Source organism: Numida meleagris, chromosome 1 (genome assembly GCF_002078875.1).
Source record: "Numida meleagris isolate 19003 breed g44 Domestic line chromosome 1, NumMel1.0, whole genome shotgun sequence".
In the NCBI taxonomy this organism is placed as follows: Eukaryota; Metazoa; Chordata; class Aves; order Galliformes; family Numididae; genus Numida; species Numida meleagris.
In genome coordinates this window covers 30,273,004-30,293,307 of record NC_034409.1, presented here as the reverse complement: position 1 = coordinate 30,293,307, position 20,304 = coordinate 30,273,004, and the positions used below count along the sequence as shown (strand labels likewise).

At 37.6% G+C, this 20,304-nt stretch overlaps 1 protein-coding gene across 1 annotated transcript in view; it reads left to right on the top strand.

Moving 5' to 3' along the window:
* The window catches only part of ADAMTS20 (ADAM metallopeptidase with thrombospondin type 1 motif 20), an 86,710-nt gene that overhangs the window by 1,059 nt on the left and 65,347 nt on the right, over positions 1 to 20,304 (top strand). The window contains exons 3-5 of the mRNA XM_021384899.1: positions 5 to 454; positions 11,125 to 11,287; positions 15,389 to 15,651. Coding sequence (XP_021240574.1) covers positions 5 to 454; positions 11,125 to 11,287; positions 15,389 to 15,651 — 876 coding nt within the window. The remainder of the gene's footprint in view (positions 1 to 4; positions 455 to 11,124; positions 11,288 to 15,388; positions 15,652 to 20,304) is intronic.

Below are 20,304 nucleotides of genomic sequence, written 5' to 3'. Positions count from 1 at the left end.
GCAGCAGCAGCAGGGGCCGGGGGCTTCCTGCGGAGAGAGCGGTGCGGCTCCGCGTGGGAGTGCCGCACGGGTGCCTCTGCACTGCCCAGCGAGGCTGAGTCCCGCGCTCTCCGTTACAGAGACCTTAGTGAAGCAGCTGTCCTCCTACGAAATAGTCACACCTGTGCGGGTGAATGAGTTCGGAGAAGCTTTCCCTCACACGCGTCACTTCAGCAGGAGGAAAAGGAGCTCGGAGCCCGCTGCTGTCCGCACGCACTACCGGCTCAGCGCTTACGGACAGCTCTTCCAGCTCAACCTGAGCGCCGACGCGGGCTTCATCGCCGCGCAGTTCGCTGCGGTGCACATCGGGGCCCCGCGGCAGCCGCCCTCTCCCGACCTGCGGCACTGCTTCTACCGCGGGCACGTCAACGCGCAGCCGGCGCACGTGGCCGTCCTCAGCGTCTGCGGCGGCCTGGTAAGTGCGTGAGCTGCCCGGCCCCATTCATCTCCTTCCTGAAAGGCACGCAGTGGGATGCAGGGTTGGAAGTTCTCGGGCAGCGTTCCAAGCAGTTGGTCATGCAGTGTCTTGGCACTGGTGGCTTGCAGTCGTGATGGCTCTTTTTTCTTTTTTTTTTCTTTTTGGACAGGATATACAAACGCTGCTTTCAAAGATTCTTTTGCTGGCTAGTGGTAGGATTGGTTGATGTAATGCTCTGAGTTTCAAGAGCTGCATCAACCAGTAGTTACAAGGGAGGAAACAAACCATGCCTCGGGCTCGGTGAGTTATTGTTTTGGTAAAATGATGCCACTGGTCGGTATCAGGCAGGTATTTGCAGCAAGATGGGTGTTATTTACATAGAAGCTTAAAGTAATGGTTCTTGAGATGATGAGAGAAGACCAAGTGTTGGTATTTTCTTCTGCTTTCAGCTGTTCCATAGAGGTGTCCTGTTCTTGGAGGCGCAGAGCAGCACTCCCTAATCATCCTTCTGTTAAAGTGAATGAGAAGTTTCCTACTCACTTAGCTGGGAGTGTGACTATAAAATGCTGCTTCACGTAAATGCATTGAGCAAAGAAATCAACACTGCGTGGAAATAGATTCTTTACTTCTACTTTGATAGCATTTTTAATGTATTTCCAGGGGTATAATGAAGAAGTACTAGTACTGCACTGCTGTCTGTTAGAGCAGTTGTACTGTGTTGCTGCATTTCATAGTTCCTTGTCTAGAAATAAGATGTCTGGTGCTTTACTATATCACTAATTAATCATATTTGTCTTCAGTATCTCAGTGAAAGCTGCAGTTATTGCCATGCAGCCACTGAAATTTTAGTGCTTTAAAATAGCTGCATGCATCAATATGTGATGTTACAAATCTTACTGTAAACTGAAGTCAAGGCTGTGAGATGCTTCTTAGTGCAGGAACATAAACATACAGGACTTCTGGGAACTGAAAAAAATCCAGTGACAGCCTTTTCTTATCTCTTTATAGCAGCATATAGAAGATAGTATGGAGTTGGGTGGAAGCATGTTGGAGAGTGTGGTGTGTGTTGAAAGCAGGCTTTGCATGTGATGGAAAAGCATCAGAAATAAGTGATACTTCAGAGGGACTCTTATATTGTCTACTGCTTAGTGTTGGGTATGTGAATTTATGCCACCTTGTCTTTAGGCTGAGGCCTTTAGACTTGAGATGATCTGTGGAAATTGCAGAAACAAGCATTCCAAAATGTTAATTCTGTATACGTCACAGCTTTGTCTTGTTTTACCAACAAATCTCATTGGTTCTGGTCTGCACTATACAAAACCCAATTTGAATCTATACTAAAGCCCTCAGTTTGTTGCACACCTGTCTCACAGAAGGAATTGATAAGAGGAGGAATCACAAAAAATTGTGAATGTTTTTCGTGTTCAAGTTCATTCATATAGAATGGCACTGAGGATAGTGTTGTAATCTACACAATACAAGAAGTTTTAAAATATTTTCATTACTCTTATTGCCTGTTCTAATTATCTTCTTGCAAATAGTCATTTTTCATTCCTTGAAGGAGCCATATAGTGAAAATGACTTATCTGAAGATGTGTACCTACTGTACCTTAAAGCTGTCCCAACAACCTATTATTTGGCAGTTCTCAAACTTTCAGTGCAGTACTTTCATTGCTGCAATAATTCAAATGTCTTACTTCTCTTTTTCTGTACTTCATTTGAACATTATGGTCTGTACTATGCATTGTTCCACTCAGAAGCCATTGAATAGCAGTAAGCTGAGACTTTACATCTTCCAGGAGAACCTTGTGAGCTTCCACTGCAGTTTCTGGCTGGACTTCCAGGCCTCTGTCACTGCCTGGCTGTAAGGAATCACTGGTCTTGGCTACCACCAAATGCTTTCCTTTCCCAGAGTTCCCCAGGCCTTCTCTTGCTCTATGTTTCACCTTTTGCCAGGCAGGCATAGCCCTGGGGAGTGTAGATGCCACAGCCTGTGACACCCCAGCATTATGGCCACCTTCCCTTCATTAATGAGCCTGGTGAGGTTTAGCAAAGGGGAAGCAGAGCCCTGCATGGCTGGCTGGTCCTCTTGTTGAGGGACATGGTTAGCTCTCATGGAGGGGCTGTGGGGTGATGAGGAGACTGTCATAGCCAGCTAATGTACACACAGAGTATTCTCCAACCTGGCCTGGAGCCTTCAGCCCACTATTCTTCCTCTGTCTTATGGATTCACACTCCTTGTGTGACTGCTAGCAGAGAGCACTTCTTTGGAGGAGAATAATGGATTTAAGAGGAAGGAGATAAAGGCCAGGACTCTTTCTTTGAGATCTTGTCTTCACTAAACACACTCTGCATTTCCCAATGCAGCTGTCCTCATGTTGAAGGACTAGAAAAGTTAGTGAAAAGAACTTTCTCTCAGGGCTTTTAAAATGTATATGCTTTGTGTGTTCAACAAATATACATGTGAAAATAAGCTAGTCAGTTATTTCTTTTCTATTGAACAATACCATGCTTTGTGGATAAATGCAGGGATGTAAGTGATTTAAGGATTACTGCTGAGGTAAGATGCTGCTTCTTGTGAGTGAGTAGAAATTAGACTGTGGTGAGTTGGCAGGCAAGTATTATTTGTAAGTAAAATCCAGGATCTGTTTTCTCCCATGTAAAACTTGAGTTTTGTGTGTGGAAATTAAAATACAAGGGATTGCTTGGAATTATTAGATAGAATTCTATCTTCCAAATTTGCACATATGAAGCAATAGCTGTAGACCAGTGCTTTGAAAGTGAGGGATGGAAAAAGGATGTGAACCTACAGGAAAACAAACAAACAAAGAAGTTGCAGGAAAATAAATGGTGGAGTTCTAGAAGTTGCTCATAAGATGTACCTGAGCGTGATCTGAAGTTACACCATATACTTTCATTGACATTATCCTGTAGGCTCCTTTCCCCGAGCACTGCATCACCTACGCTGGCAGCTTCACTGCTGCATCCCAAGTTTCTTAGTTTCTTCTTGATTGCATTCTCAAGGAGAGTGTCATCCCCCTCCTGTCTCAAGCTCTTTCTTTTCACCTTCAGTTAAGCCTTTTTCTGAGTGTGCCGAGAGCATGTACAACCCAGAGTACCCATGGAGCTTTGCTTAATGTCCCCTGACACCCTGTATGTAGTTTTGTTGTGTTATGTTTCAGAGCGTGCCCTGGGTTCAGGGATGCAAATGGCAAAGGGAGGTTATAAGGTCAGCGGGGAGCCTGTAGTAATTGCAAGGAGGGAGCCTGTAATTAGGGAAGTTTGGGAGGCTGTCAAAGGCAGAAGGTCATTTGGAGTGATGGCCTGGGTGCCTCGTTGAACATCTGATCACACGCACGCATTTTTTTTACATCTTTAGAGTGACTTAGAAATCTCACACTTCATTTCACTCTATTTTTCTAAGATCTAGATCTCCTTTTACTTTCACTGCATTGGTCAATTTTAGCTTCCTACTAACGTGAGAAACAGGATCTGCTGAGAGTGTCACTGGATTCATGTGGACTAAAGTGACCTCTCAAACATTATCTTGGCAGAAAAATCATAGGTGAAAGTAATTTAACTTCCAAGAAAGTATAGGCTACAACTTCATTGACAAATGCGAACAAATACCAGTTTGTATTGTATCCTGCTGTGAGATATCACTATTTATAACTACATAGGTTGTTCCAAAAGTAGTGTCTCCTATTTATTTCCATGAAAGCTATGATAGTTACAAAGAGGACAATAACACTATTTGATAGTGTTTTGCAGCTGAGAAATTGCTGTTTTTCAGCATAGTCACCAGCACTAGCAAGTTTGTGTGGATAAGCTGATAGGGATGATGCACTTCATTTTGTGGTGTGACAGCTGTGCTTGGCCATCAGAACATATCTTATCTTTCATGTTACTGTTGCCACCACTGAAATGAACTACGTACTGTGATCGCATCCACTGCTTGGCCTATGTAATTGTTCAGCAAGCATCAATGAATGTCAGTGAGTGCCATTTTTTTCTGTGATGGGGAATTAAATTACACACTTTTTGCTTCATATGAATTTTCATGTCAGAGACCATTGTCAGACTACCCCTTTGCTGCCATCTGTCACACAGTAACAAAATATAATGGAATATTGGTGGGAAGGTTCACCCTCTACTGTCACACCACCACCATCTGCCTTTTATGTCATGGGCCAACACAATGAAGTAGGAGGCATTACTTTTGGAGCAACCTACATGGCAAAGCCAGCATTTAATAACTTGTGGAGTTGTAATGCAGGTAACAGACTTTTTACTGTGACTGTTCTGCCCTTTTTTTTTTTTTTTTTGTGCTGCATAGTACTAGTAAGTTCATAGAGTTAAGCTACCGTGGTTTTCCAAAGCAAACCTGAGCACTTGTAACTGGACGATATGTTTACCTTAATATAACTTACAGGTGCAATTTCAAAAAAGTGACTTTCTAAACCTGAATGTCAGATTACATAAGTCTGGGAGCATCTATAAGCCACATACGAATTCTTGGAGTTTTTTCCTTCCATAAACAAGGGAAAAGTCAAACTAAAACATCAAGACAATCAATTATTGTTTGGGCAAACTAAATCTTATTACTGCTGACAGGCTGACCTGATACTTCCACTTAGTAGTTTTGGTTTCATTCCTCATAGAGACTCCAAGGTGAGTCTCTAGCCCTGAATATCTGCAATATAACAGTAAAAAAAAGTCATTGCTACTGTTGTTTACTCTTGCATTTATTTTGTCACTCATCAGCACAAAATGGTTTCAGGTTTAAGTACTGAGTAAAAGGTGATGACCAATTTTTAAGTATTTTCATTTGTGATGCTCAGTGTCTTTGAACAAGAGGCTATTTTAATGAGCACAGCTGCCTGAAGTCTTCCTGGTCTTGCACTGTTGATCACAGAATGGAGACTTTTGAACTCTTACTATCTTGTCTTAGCATTGCTTTCCTGCTTATGGGCACTAGAGGTCTTCCGTACATCTGAGAATGGACCATGATACTTGCAGGCAGAAACTGAGTCAGTGATACAGGTCCATATGCATGTCTTGGCAAAATAACTACTGATTGCACAAGTCATTTAAAAACTAAGTCAACTTACGAGTTCCCAACTAAGAAACTCCCCCCTTATTTTTTTTTTTTCTTCAAGCTGTTTGCATCTCTCCTTCCAGAGATGCTGTGCTTCTACATATGGGCCTGAACAGAGCAAGTACAGGCAGAATTAAAACATTAGGTGAACGAAATAACTGCCCAGCTGAGATACTGTGTAAAGCTGCATTTTAAAATTAAACTAATGCTACCACCTTCTGTGGTGGTCAATAGTTGGCTGTCATGGATTCCAGCAGATTGTGCTGTCTTGGGGAATAGATGCGCTTTCCATGTGAGATATCAGATCTGCAATACCTTCGCTTCTCATTGTGTTTCCGTTGTCCTTTCATATAGGAGATGTAAGATTGTGGTAGCTAAGTTAGGTAGCATGAGAAGAGGCCATGTTTTCTGGACATACACAGATTGACAAAAGTCAAGGCACGTACTGCGATTGCCTAAAATGAGGTGAAATTCTCACTATACCTTACATGTGCTAAATGCCTGAGTGGTAACTGCCTGATAATGGTAGAAGGGCCTCTTCAGAGCTATTTGCCTCTCTACAAGAGTAAAAACTGTTTCTGCATTTTCTTAAAACATCAAAGCTGGGCAGTTATTCTTAAGCAGAGGCAATTTAGAAATGTGAATTTTCTTCTTGTTTGCTGAGGCAGACAGGATTGTGGTGGAGTTTCCTCTAAGACTAAGAGTTTGGAGGATCTCTTAGATCTGGATTCTAGAGGATTACTTAGCTTGATGATAGCTTATTCACGAGTGTCCTTTTAAATAAATACATTTACTTATATGTATGCTTCATTTCCCATTTCACTGGACATTGTGAATTAGCTACTTTTATATAAAAATCTTGATGTAATATTTCCATGGCAAAGGTTGATGGGTATATTTTTAAACTTGATTTTCCAACTAGTTCACTGTAAGTTTTACAGATAAACAGGCCCTCATTTCCTCCCACTCCAGTGAATCTCGTTAATTGTGGTGATCCCAGCAGGCTTTTCTATCTGTCTTTGGGACAGTTATCTTAATGTTCTCTGCTATATAGCTAGTCTGTTACTACAAATTTTACTTATAAGCTTTTAGAAATGCCATTTTTTTTTTACTTGGCTCCCACCAGGTTTTTTGCTGCCTAGAATAGCCTTACAACATGACTCTCAGGATACCTATGTCTGAGTTTTCCACTTCCCATGTGGAGAGGCTTTTGCCTATGCCATTATACAGAATGTAAACAGACTTTTTGTGTGTGTGTGTGTGTTCCTAGGTGAAAGTAACTTGGCTGTTAGGGGGATACTAGAGTACTGGGTCGAAGGCTACAGTTATCAGTATGGTTAGATCAGTCATGATCTGAATACATTAATAGGTAAGATCACTTCAGGATTTTATGTGGAACTTAAATTCCAGCCTAGAATTGCATAATAGTACTCAACCAGAAACTAGGCCCCTATCTACCCAGACCAGGACACTTCTGAGCATAGGCAAGTGCATTATCAATTCTGTTAGAGATCTGCTAGTGAAATCCTAGTGTCACAGAATTGCTAGGCAATTATAGAGTTAGAGCATGCAGTTCAACTTATGATTAGATATTTTTTTTTCTTGCATGCTTTTTTAGCATTTTACTCTATAAGTCTTTAAAAATCTGATTGGAAGAAACATTACATTTCACTTCTAAAAAGGTATTCCACTGGATAACTCTTTCATTAGCTGGATTATTTTTTTTCTGTTGTTTAGCTGATTTATGAGTTGTTACTTTTTCCTCTATTGCATTATTGCGGTTTAGATACCACTACATCTTGTCATATTTCTAGACGAATTATCTTCTGGTAGAAATAATCTCCTCCAGATATTGACAGTGTACCGTTATCACATAACCTCTAATGCTTTTTTCTTCCTTGAGCTAATTAGGCTATGCCTCTTACCTCCTTCATTAGAAAACATTGTAACCCTGGAGCAAACCAAGAAGAGTGAAGGGTTTGCTCATGTGATTGTGAAGAGCTTTGAATTAACATGACAGAGGAAGGAGGGAGACTAATGCAAGAGAAGATATTTTGTAACTTAGTTTGAATGAGACAGTATCCTTGCTGTAACCTCTGTGCAGGTTTTTTAGTTGGAGTTAGGAACCATGCTGTAAGGGCTTGAAAAACAATCATAGGGGCAGAAGTTACCTGGTAGGGAGTCTGCCAGTTTAGAGTCATGTTTTCAAGACGTTCTTCTAGCATTTTTCTGAAGTTGCTCCAATTTTGCTGTTGGATGTATTAATTCCATGTTTCCAAAACTTGCTAAATATTCCTTATGTTTTCCATGTGTTCTTCAAAGTTGCCATTATACACAAGGATGTAATTTGTATGTAGATACAGTGTATACTTCAACCATAAATTGTGCAATAGTTATTCTCTTGGAATAGAGCAAATGCATTGATGAAGACTGCGCAGTCTTAAGCCACTTTATGCTGGTAAGACATACCATATAGAATGAATGGATCAGCATGGCTACTCAATCTTGATTCAACATCAAGCGTCTAACTCATCCGGAAGATTTTAAACCCAAGAAATAAATTATCATTCTTGTATGGGTTTTCTCATAAATTTCCTCAAGCCTGTGTATGTGCGTAGTCCTGTGTAGTGTTGCCCCTTTCCTACTTTCTGAGGGCCACTTATTTATAACATACAGGAGAGTGTTTTCAATTTTGAATTCCACTTCTACTGGAAAGCTCTCTTAAATGTACTGTTATCTCTTTATCTGAGAATAGAAGTAAAATGTTTAGGGCAGATCTCTTGTTCCATGATTTGAGAGGTATATGTGGATAAGTAAATCCAGTTATTTCTCATTTGACTTCCCACAAAAGCTTGGGCTCCTGTTTCAGCAACCTGCCTCTGTACTTCCAGGTTATTTGAGTTTATTTTGTTTTACAGAGCTATTTTTTTTTTAACTTGGATCTTAAAGCCCTTTTCTTTGTGTGCCTAATTCATAGGAATGGCTCTGTTCGTGTTTGTAGTCTGTCACCAAATGAAGTATCACTTTCTTGAATGAAGGAGTGCAAACCAGGCAGAACAATGTAGCTGGTGGTTGAATTTTGTAGACCTGTATGTTAAGAAATTGAGGAGATAATATGTAGTTAATCAAAATAAAGCTTTATTCTATGGATTTGTAGTGGCAGTTTCAAGATTGGCTTCACTTAACTTTTTTGGCTGAGTTGACTTCTGAGATGCTGATTTCCATTCATTAATCTGATGGCAACCACATATGGGTATTGTGGTCTCCAAAAGCTTGGATTTTAAATTGCAGATGTAATGCACTGCTTGAGTTAGAACACTATTTATTTTTTTTCCTTTATTCTTTTGGTTTCGCATGCAGTATGAAGAGTTCTTATCAACTTGGATAGGAAGATGTGCAGTAAGTTTTATCATAGATTGCAGGTGGGATGTATTCCTAATCAGTCAGTGGCAGTAGTTATTGGTTGTTTATCTGTAGATTGATAAGGAGAGAATTAGTTAAAGGAAGAATAAAAGTTTGTTGTGTTACAGATTTTGATCAGCCAAATGCACATAACTAAGCACAGAGTTGATCCTGATATACTCTGCAAGAATCAATGGCCCAGGGAGCAAACAAGTGAGAGGGAACCTAGCGCTATTTTTTTGTGTCTAAAAAGGTGGAGCCTCCTGTACCTTGGGTTTTACATTTTTAATCAGAAGGTTATATTAGAATAATTATGAAGGCAATAATTCTGAGAAGTAGTGCAGGATTCCTGTTCTCCAGCTGTCTGTCTTAACTTCTTGGGTTGTAAGCTTATAACGTGTTTTTTGTTGCATGTAATGAAGGAAAATGTTCTTTCACTTCCTAGCTGTTTTCTCTATTTATTGTGAACTGGAGATAAACGTGGTTACTGCTACTTCTGAGTATCTTCTTTTAAAAAAGGGAAAATTGACTGCTGTTCCCCCCCCATCCCAGAGGACTTCAGTAAGTCTACTCTTAGGACAGGTTTTTGAATTTCACTGAAGATACTTGTATGAGCTCTGACTGGGTTACTTAAACTTCAAAATAATGAAAGTTGAACTGCAGATGTTATTAGGCATTTAATACTGTGTATTCATTGCTATGCGGTGTGTGATGGGCAGGCATTGGAGCACCTTTTCAAGGTGCCTGGTAGTCTGGTTTTGCAGTTTGCTATTGTTGATGCAAAGTTGCTTTTCTCCTGGAGAAATGGTTCTATTTCCTCAGCTAACCTTTGCCATTTTGCTTGGAAAATAACCTTTCTTTGGTAGGAAGTGTAGATCTTAGCTGGAGAGAGGAGTTGATAAACAGTGTATGTAAGTTTGATTGCTGGTGCTGAAATGAACTGTGGAAGTACCTACATAGAGGGTAAGGAAAGCAGGGATACCTTCTTCTGGAGCATCAGCAATGCTAGATTGACTTAGGTCAGTCATGGTGAATCATGCTAACTCTCTGTTCACTGTATAGGTCAATGCATGCCTGAATACAATTTTGAATTCTTAAGTAGTTTACCACTGGTAGCTCTTGGTTGAGTGCAAGATCAGGAATCTGAGTGGGATTCTAAGTTATGAAAGTCACTCAAAAACATGCATTAGTGACTTTTTTGTAGCGTAAAATGATAGAGAAATACACCCTTGTTCTTGCATTTTTTTTTCCAGGGAAAGTTTGCTATTCTAGAAGGTGAGTTTTGAAAATATTCATTGGAAACTATTTCCTCACTAGTTGTATGCTATTCTCATAGTTGTGTTTGTCATAGCTGAAATCACTTCGTAGTAAAATCTTAAAGGCTGTTAATTGGACAAGTCATTGAAGAAACCAGTACAGAATATCTGCTCTAGATCTTGGGAGTAGGGGAGAACTAAAAGGTATGTGGGGGGAATAAAGCAGCAATAAAGGCTTTGCTTTCATTAAATCTAAAGTAATGTTTAAAATGTCTCTTATCTAAAGTAGGGTTTAGGGTATACCAACAGAAAAGAACTGATCAACTTGTTAGTGTTCACAAATTATATACAGCCACACTTATACTTCTTTTGGTGGTTTAGACTCTGCTAATTTTAACTAAAACATCAGTGTGAATCTTAGCATCAGTTCTTACTGCAGGCTAACACTGCTGCTAATGTGTGGACAAAACACAATTTTAGAGGAAAAAGGTCATATAGAATTTGGACAACAGCTAAAATCCAGACTTCCTTGATGGCTTCCACTTCCCTCTACACAGTTTCCCAAGCAGTCCTGCTTGGTTATACTTAAATTATTCTTTTACTTCCGTGACCTTGGTTTCACAAAGTCTGTATAAAGATTACTTATGGTATATTGTTAGTGTATCTTGATTATATTGTTAATATATCCACCTTACTTATGAGTAAGGTAGTCTTTGTTATGATTTTTTTCTCTGGGGGGACAAAACTCTATAACAAACTTCTTTGCCTTATCTTCCATCTTCCACTTTTGACTCGCATGCAAATTTCCTTTCATTAATCTGAAAATATTATCTTAAATAGTTTATTTCATGAAAGTTATAAAAAACTTCATTTTTAGTGGAGAATAAAGCAATTACTTCTCTTACTTTCAGATGGGCACCTTTAAAGCACATGATGGTGAATATTTTTTAGAACCTCTGATGAAAACGGATGGAGGTGAACATGAAGATGAGCATAACAAACCACATCTTATATACAGACATGAAGAAATTAATAGAAAGTATCAGAAATCCCATAAACCTTGCGAAGTTTCAGGTATAGTCATACTTTAATTTTCAATGCAACTTTTTTCAAGTGTTAGTTCTGATATTTAAAAAAAAAAGTGAGTTGCCATTTTAAGACATTATTTTTCTCCAGGTTGTTTCACTAGATCCTATGTTTCTCTTCTGCATAAGTCTGGCAAGAATTACTTTTTTTTCCCTGCCACTGACTACTTTAAATAAAGGAGGAAACAGGCATGTAACAGTGTATAATGATGTTTCAAGAACTTCTCTTGATTTTTTTTTTTACACCATACATATGTTCTGTATGTGAATGCTTGAAGAAAAAATCCATGGGAGTCACTGTTGCTTACATTTACAAAAGATAATACATTTATTGCAATCTTAAAGAATCATTTGAGATATACTGTCATTGATAAGGACGACATATATTATACTACCCATTAATGTAGAAGATTTTCCTTTTGAATATTTTAATAATATATTTATACTATAAAATACATACATCTAAACTCAAAAAAAAAAAAAGAAAAAAAAGGGAAGTAATTTACACACATTTTAGGATGCGTCACAAGTGAATGGCTGTACTTTCATAGTGTCATGGTATATAAGTTAATCACCAAGTATTGTGACTTAGGAATGTGAACATGTGCACAGAATGGGAACCTGAAAGTAAAACAAACAAAAGCCTTCATTAACCACAAGGAAGTGAGCAGAAAGCACCATGCCTTAAACTAAACTGTTTTTTAGCGGAGTGGAAAACTGCAAAGTTAGTTTTCATGGTTCTGAATGCATCTTCATAGTCAGAAAATGATATGATGACAGAAAGGCACCTGAAGCTTCTATCGAAGTATAAAAGCTACACAGAAGAACAGGATTAGGAAGGATTGATTAGGTGTTCATAGATAAATTCTAAACAGAGATACCATCTACTTAAGATGTTAGAATGTAGAAGCCAAGACCTTATCTGAGCAATGCACTTAACCTTTGCTGTAATGATTATGCTATGTTAAAAGTATTGTTTATTGTCTGAAACATTTTCAAGTCCATTGAGAATAAATGCCTTTCTTTTAATAAAAGCATATGGGCTTCATTTATTGGGCTTCAAATAAAATATTGGGGGGTGGAGACTGAAAGTAGGAGAATGCAGCTTAAATTTGATTCAGCTTGGCATTTAGAAACATCCTAATTAGTTTCTCTCATTTTACATGAGACTGGAATCTGCATTTATGTATTTTGAGTCTATTTGCATTTCAGAAGTGTTTATGCAACATTGAGTGCATCTGAAGAAAATAAAATACCAAATTTTATTTTAAGGCCAGCTGTTTGAAAACATCAACTGCAAAAAAAAAAAGCATAGCTTTGGCTAATGTTATGATTTTGGAAAAATCCTAGATCACGCTTTTTACACAAAACAGTGTGTTGAAAATCCTGCTTTTCTGTATATACATAAAGAAACCATTATGATCATCTTCCATTGAACAAGCTCTAGTGAAAGGCATTTTTTTCCAAAGCTCTTTTTATTTATTTATTTTTTGGAAGCTGGTGCTACCTATTCATGATTGCCATTTCAGAGTAAAGAGCAAAGCTTTGAAAACGAGGAAGCTGGTGTGAGAGCCAGATAATTCATATTAAATGATAAGTATGTCCTGAACCAAAGTAGAGGTCTTCCAGCTGAGTTGAGTCTTTTTCCTATGTTGCATATTGTAGAATACTGCCAATATTAGCATCTACTGCAAGAAGAGCAGTAAAGGGTATGGTCAATTTCCCTGTTTATTTATTGTATCAGCTTTAGAAGTCTGTGAGCCAGGGATTACAGTCAATTATCATTGGGGCTGGTGGGCATTGCGAAGATATTCATGAAGGAAAAGGTATTTGTGTAGTACTTCTGTCCTAAATAAGAGATTTCTCTATTTTAATGCTTATCTTGTTGAGTTAGTCACCTTTTTTCCTTAAAGGGGAAAATAGACTTGTGATCACAAGTGTGGATTCTTTTAGTGAATTTTGACAAGGGTATATGGAAAGGCTTTCTATGTGGAAGTAGTATTTCTAAGTTAAACACTGGATACTTGATCAGGATGTGACTTAGAATGACAATAGTGATCTATCTCATCTAACTCTAGATATTTTACATCTGTGTTAGTCATTCTTCTCTTTTTATATTTGGAGGAGAGAAAGGATCACTGACTGTGATTCATGTGACTTATTTTAGATATGCATGCTAGGGTAATATAATTTACTACCTGAAAATGTCTATTTCACTCCACTGACTATAAAGAGAAGCTGGGTGATTAGACATTTTAAGATAGACGATTTCCATGATTTCTTAAAAAAAATCATGGAAATCATTGGATATATCTAACTTGTCTTTAAATCCCTCATCCATTTTTTGTTTGCAATTGTTTCCTACTTGTTCATTGATAAAGTATTGAAATGTTAAATCTTTTGTCTTGACTTGTTTTACGTTTACAACGTTTCCTCATGCTTTTCCCAATCTGATATCTGCACACCTAATTTTTTTTTGCATTGTGAATGAAATGTTTTAATACTAGCTACACCTTTGGGGTCTCATTCAGTACATCTTCTTAGTTTGAAACTGGATTATGATGATTACTTCTAAAGCTGTCTAGCGAATTTTTCCTCCCTTGTTACTAGTTTTTTTAATCTTTCTGTCAGATAAGACATCTGATACATTTCCTCTACTAATAAATCCTGTTTTCTTAATACAGGGAAATTAGAGGAGTTTGGCATAATGTTTTTGATAGCTATATGATGGCTATTGTTCATCCTCAAGCAAAATGAATTTTATTTAGTGTAATACTGAAGTTGTCTTGGCTAGTCCACAGTTTTGTCTTCAGCTCTTATCCTAAATATGGGTCATGGTTCCTACTTTTCCAGTGCTCTGAAGTCTCAGACTCTTGTGACTTAGTAAAGCTGAGTGTGTTACTGCTTCAGCTGTTTCTCGTGTATCGCATCAGTCAGTCTGAAAACATCAAATATATATAGGTACTCACTCACATGGTCCTTTTCTATGCTAGCCTCTACTTTCTTTTTATTGTTACTGCTAACAGTTTTTTCCAATTACTAGACTTGTACTTTGTGACTGACTCTGACAATTACTCAGAAAACTTCAAGGTATTAGTCGTTGTCTCTACTGTCGTTTCACGTCAGTATTGTGCCCCGACTTTAATGGGGACAGTTAACCTGTCAGAAGCAGCTTAAAGCTTACTGAGGAGGGCTCTTCCACTAGAAGATAAAATACATAGATTTAAATCCTTTCAAATTGAGAATGACTCTGAGTCAAGATCTCCTAAGTCGTTTGAAGAATGTAGTCATTAAGATTGGGAGCTATACTCTAGCAGCCACTACTTAGAAGGAAATCTAGCTTCCAGAAAGACAGTGAAGGCTGACTGAGTGTAGTGAAATACATCATTAGGCTCTTAAGTTCTAGAGAATAGTAAGAATTCAGATACACTTGTCACTTAAGAATTTTCATGTCAGCTGTTGCTGAAGTGACTGCCTGATCGAGGCATGAGTTGTCTTCAGACATCACATGCCCCTGATAGCAGCAAATTTGGAAGTGTTAAATACTGAAATGCCTCCAAGCTATATATTTTAAACTCTAATCGTCTGTGACAAATATTAATAGAGCTGTCAAAGTCACTTATTACACTTATATAGTTTATTTCATATATAAATAAGGAAGTCAATAGGGACTTGAACTCAGGACAGGAGTCTAGTCTTTATGGTTTGCTGTTGTTGGTTTTGTTGATGTTAACGGTTTGTCTGTGAATATGGTTATTGTAATTAACTTCTTTCCGTTGTTCCACTGCTGAAGTTGTACTGCTTATATCATTCCAGCCTTCCTGTTTGGATTATACTGCATTCTAGGGAATGTATAATTCTGCTGTCTCTTCTTAACTAATTTTTGACAGTGAATCCACATGAAATAGCTACGTGATAGTGTTCTAGACATCAAATTTGATGTTCCTTCCATGTGTAATATATTTTTATTCTTGTACTGTTTCCTTGGAAATGAGATCATAATTATAATTTTGTTTTGTGTACTATAGACAGAATTGCATGTCTTTTTTTAAATTTAGAAACTGAATTCTGCATTTTTATTACTTCACAGAAAAAGAGCTGAGGAAAAGCACTTTACTACATCCAAATGTCAGCATTTTGAATGAAGAGAGAAACATTTTACAGAAGTCTCCAAGTTTAGAGTATGCTTTTAAAAATCTGTCTATGGAGGATGCTGGCAATAATCCACATTCCCGGAAAAAACGTTTTCTTTCTTATCCAAGATATGTAGAAGTGATGGTTACAGCTGACACCAAAATGGTTCGTCATCACGGACAGAATTTACAGCACTATGTACTAACACTCATGTCAATAGTAAGTAAAACTTAAGTTCATAAGTACTAGCGGTTTCAAGGCTTTTTCCTGTTCTGGTGTTTTCTCTTACGCAACTTCCCTGTCTTCTGCTTTCTCTGAATTCTGTATTAAAATAGATTCCATAAGTGGGTTAAACATACCGATTAATTACAGCAGACAGAGGTTAAAAGGCACTGTGAAAAAATGCTTGGTTATAGTAATCCTAGTTTTTCAAGTAACTTCAAATTCATATGGTCAGATTTTGAATTGACATTATTTGTTTCAAGTGAGAATTCAACACAACTCAGGTAAAAGTCACCTCTTGTATCAGTTCTGAACTTAGTACAACAAGCTCTGTAAAATCACAAGATTTACTGTGACATCTGTTTAACTCCTTTTTTTTTACTAAAAAAGATGTGCTAAAATATTCTGTATAATGATTACTTCTAGATCTTGTATTCTTTCATCTATTAAAGAAGTTTAATTTATGTGAACTGCATTTTTCTTTGCACTTGCAGAGAAGCGCATTTTGGCCTCCATTTTGGTCTCCATGGAGATACCTGGTTTAAATAAGAATCACTTGACCAGTTAGCCAAGTAGTAAAAAAAAAAAAAAATTTAAAACAAAAACTGTTTTTCTATAAAACCCTACAGTGAGATGAAACAGTATATTTTGTGTATAATTTTCATGAGTTGCTGTTGTGATTATGGCTAATTACTGATCTAAAAATTTTAACTCTTAAGAAAAAGCTTAGTTTCTGCATCTGTAGAGGTCATGCATTCAACCACTATTCCTTTCAATGTTTCGTTTTCATGTCTTTTACATAGTTAGAATTCTACTTGTTGAACTGCTGCTAGAGAGTACGGAACTCTTTCTAAGATTAGCATTACACAAATTCATGTTGACTGAAAAACACCAGCTATTTACTAAATATCTTGACTTCCTTCTTGCAGTACCTGTCTGTGCTGTAGAACTTGGGCTTGGGTCAGTTGTTACTGGCTTTGAGGTAATTGCATATGACAAAAAGGTGACACCATTAATGTGAATTTAATACTGAACACCATATTAGATAACGATAAGGTGTACAGTTAGCATCTTCTGGTAGCAATTACTCCATGTGTACTTCTGTTTGTTTCAAGATTACCTTTAGAACTAGGTTATTAAAAACTTTGTTTAGAAATATGTAGTTTACTTAAATGTGGAACACAATAAAAATATGAAATCAGATCCCAATTCTCAATTTTTTCTTCACAGTCCGGATAACTTCACCTCTAGGAATACATATCCCAGCTTAATGGCATAAAATCATAGAATTGTTTGAGTTGGAAGGGACCCGTAAAGGTCATCTAGTCCAACTCCCGTGCCATGAACAAGGACACCTACATCTAGTTCTGGGTGCTCAGAGCCCCATCAAGACTGACCTTGAGTGTCTCCAAGGATAGGGCATATACCTCATCTCTGGGCAATCTCTTCCAGTGCATCACCACCCTTACTTATCATTCAAAAAACAAACAAACAAAAAGCCAACACAAATGTTTTCCTTATATCCAACCTAAATCTCTCCTCTTTAAGCTTCAAACTGTTTCCTCTTGTCTTGTCACAACAGATCCTGCTGTAGAGTGTGTCCCCTTCTTTCTTGTATCTCCCCTTTAGATACCGAAAGTCTGCTGCTATGTCTGTGTGGGGCCTTCTCTTCTCCAGGCTGAACAGCATCAGCTCTTTCAGCCTGTTCTCTTAGGGGAAGTGTTCATGTCCTCTACTTCCTTAGGAATTTCAAATTAGGTCATACAATCACAGAGAGTTGTAAAGGATGTCTGGAAGTCTTAATTCCTTACACACATGCGTGTTACCTTGTATTTACTGGATTTGTTTGACAGATTATTATACCATCTTCATCTCTTCTCTTCTTTCTCCTGTCTCAGAATAATTATGCTTCAGTAAGCTAGTAATAAATGTAGAGAATAAATGACTACCATTCTTGGCTATGTTATCAATATCAGAATTCATCAGTATGCAGGTGGGTTTTTCTTGGAAAAAAAAAAACAACAACCTATTAATGTATGAAATGCAACTCTTAGTAGTTTTATTTCATTACCCATAAAGGGAAGAAATGAAACTATTACATTCTATCCTGTCTATCATTAAACAGATAGTTAAATTTAATAATCAAAGCTGGTACTTGTCTGTTCAAGCAACTTCTACTGTTACAGGAAATTACCAGATAGCTGGCATTTTAAATGTATCGAGCATTTTTCTTCTCATTCCAAAACTTCTAAGAATATCCAGTTTTGGCTTGGGTTTTAAAGAAAACTGAAGTTTAAGCGTATAAATCTCATTAAATTGTAATGGAACATAGGTATTTAGCTCCCAGCAGGCCCCTTGAAATCTTGATCCTTGTTGTTGTTTGCTTTCTTTTTGTATTTAAGCTTCAACAAAAGCAGTAAAGTAAACTTGCTACTGTGGGATATTTTTATGTGTGGAAAAGAAGAACTGAAATGTACTGCTGAATATTTTTAGAGTTTTGAGTGTCTTGTCACTCATTCAATTTGACCTGTAGAGGCTTAACTCAGCATGCAAGTAATCCCATGGAACCAAAGCTGGAATGCATTTTCTCATTTCTTTAAAACTGCATAAACCTTTGCAAGACGAGTGTTTGCAGCATTCATTCCATCTTGGAAATGTTTGTAGTTGCTGACTGAAATACGTATTTAAAAGTGGAAAGATTCTTTTTGCCATAGAAAGGCTTAGGACTTTATCAAAATCTTTCTATTGAAACACAATAAACAGTGGTATTATTTAATGAGAAAAGATGAATAAAACAATATGTGACCGCTCCCCATGTTCTTTTTTGTTCAAAGTGTTTCATCAACATAGCAGCTTGTAGATACTGTCTTAATAGGTTTAGTAGCTGGAGGACTCTGTCTTAGGCACGTTAGCTTGTAGCAGTTCAGAGCCCCTAACAATAAATCTAGATCTTAGAAAGCAAGTGAGAATTCATTAAAACACTGGAGTTGGCTATAAAAATGCCAAAAACTTGTCACATTTCATTTTATGATACATTTTGTGGCACTAATCTAATTTTCTTGATCAGGCACCTTATTACTGACATCTTAAAAGAAATTTACTGTTTATATATCATTACTTTTGTAGACTTCTTAGTCTGTTGTTAGTCTGCTTGCTGCAAGACCATTGTAATCTTGACATGTCAAGAAAACTTGACATGTAAAACCACCTGCAGTATGACTCAGCTGGCCTGCTAAATGGGGGAATTGGCTGCTTGCCTGGTCATGTGAGTGCCAGATCTGGAGTACGGGAGGAGGGTGCCCATGCATTCAAAGAAGGGATTGAGACTGCATCAATTTAGAACATTTAACTTGCCCTCGGACTGTGGAATCATAACATCATATTATTCAGTAGTAAAGTAGTGTGATCTTAATATCACTGGGTATTAATACTTTTTCACTTTGAAGACACGTTCTTAATGTGGATTGTACATCTCTGTGCTGAGAGGCTTTGACTTTTCATTGTTTTATTCTTTGGTCTGTACAGATGTGAGAAGTTACAAAATCTGCCACTGAAGTATCTTGAAGTAGCACCATCATTTTTAATGACTTTTTATGCCTTCCATAATTTACTGAGATTTAAAATAGAAGGTGATGAGTGACTGCGCTTAACAAGGATACTAAACTTTTTTTAAGTGGTTATTCATTTTTGCCATTCTGACAGGTAACCATCAGCGTAGCCACTGAAACATTTTCTATGTGGAGAGAACCCATGCTCCAGTGTGCTGCCCATTGTCATTAAAAGAAAAAGCTAAATGATTTTGCTCATATGTGGCATGAATTTAAGGAATGTTTTTATACTTTCTTTGAAGTTCATACAATGCCGCAGTTAGCATTTCATAACAGTTTGGAATAATATCTAGCTGCATACCAGCATTTTGGAATAGGTGACATTATTAAATGTTGAATATACATCATCATTTTTAAGATAGAAAGTAGACTGAAATAAGAATTACATTAATCATTTTTCTTTCACGAGTGACATCTGAATGACAGAATACATTTCTGAACTCAAGATCTTGTGATCAGTTTTCTTCCCTCTCTATTGCTGGAAGTCTACTGATAATATATTTTACTTTCTTTTCACTCAGATCAGTGTATGTTAATATTATAGTGAGATCTAGAAAGCCAGCACAAAGCCATTTGTTTCTTGCTTAAGCTCATTCCCCCATGACTTTTTCTCTTCTGTATATATAAAACCACACAATTGTGTTTTCTTTAAGGTGTTACTTAAAGGAGAGTGGCTATTTTGTTATGCGTAAAGTATATGCATAGCTAGAAAGTTAACATAGAATGGCTTGGGGTGGAAGGGACCTTAAATTTCATGTAGTTCCAACCCCCCCCCTGCCTTGGGCAGGATCATCAACTACTGGGTCCTCAGGCTGCCTAAGGCCCCATCCAACCTGGCCTTGAACACCACCAGAGGTGGAGTATCCACAGCTTCTCTGGGCAACATGTCCCAGTGCCTCACCACCCTCTCAGTAAAAACTTCTTAACATCTAATCTAAGTCTCTCCTCTTTTAGTTTAAAGCGGTTTCCCCTTATCCTACCACTATCATATGATGTAAAAAAAAAAAAAAAGTCTGTCTCCCTCCTGTATAAAAGCTTCTTC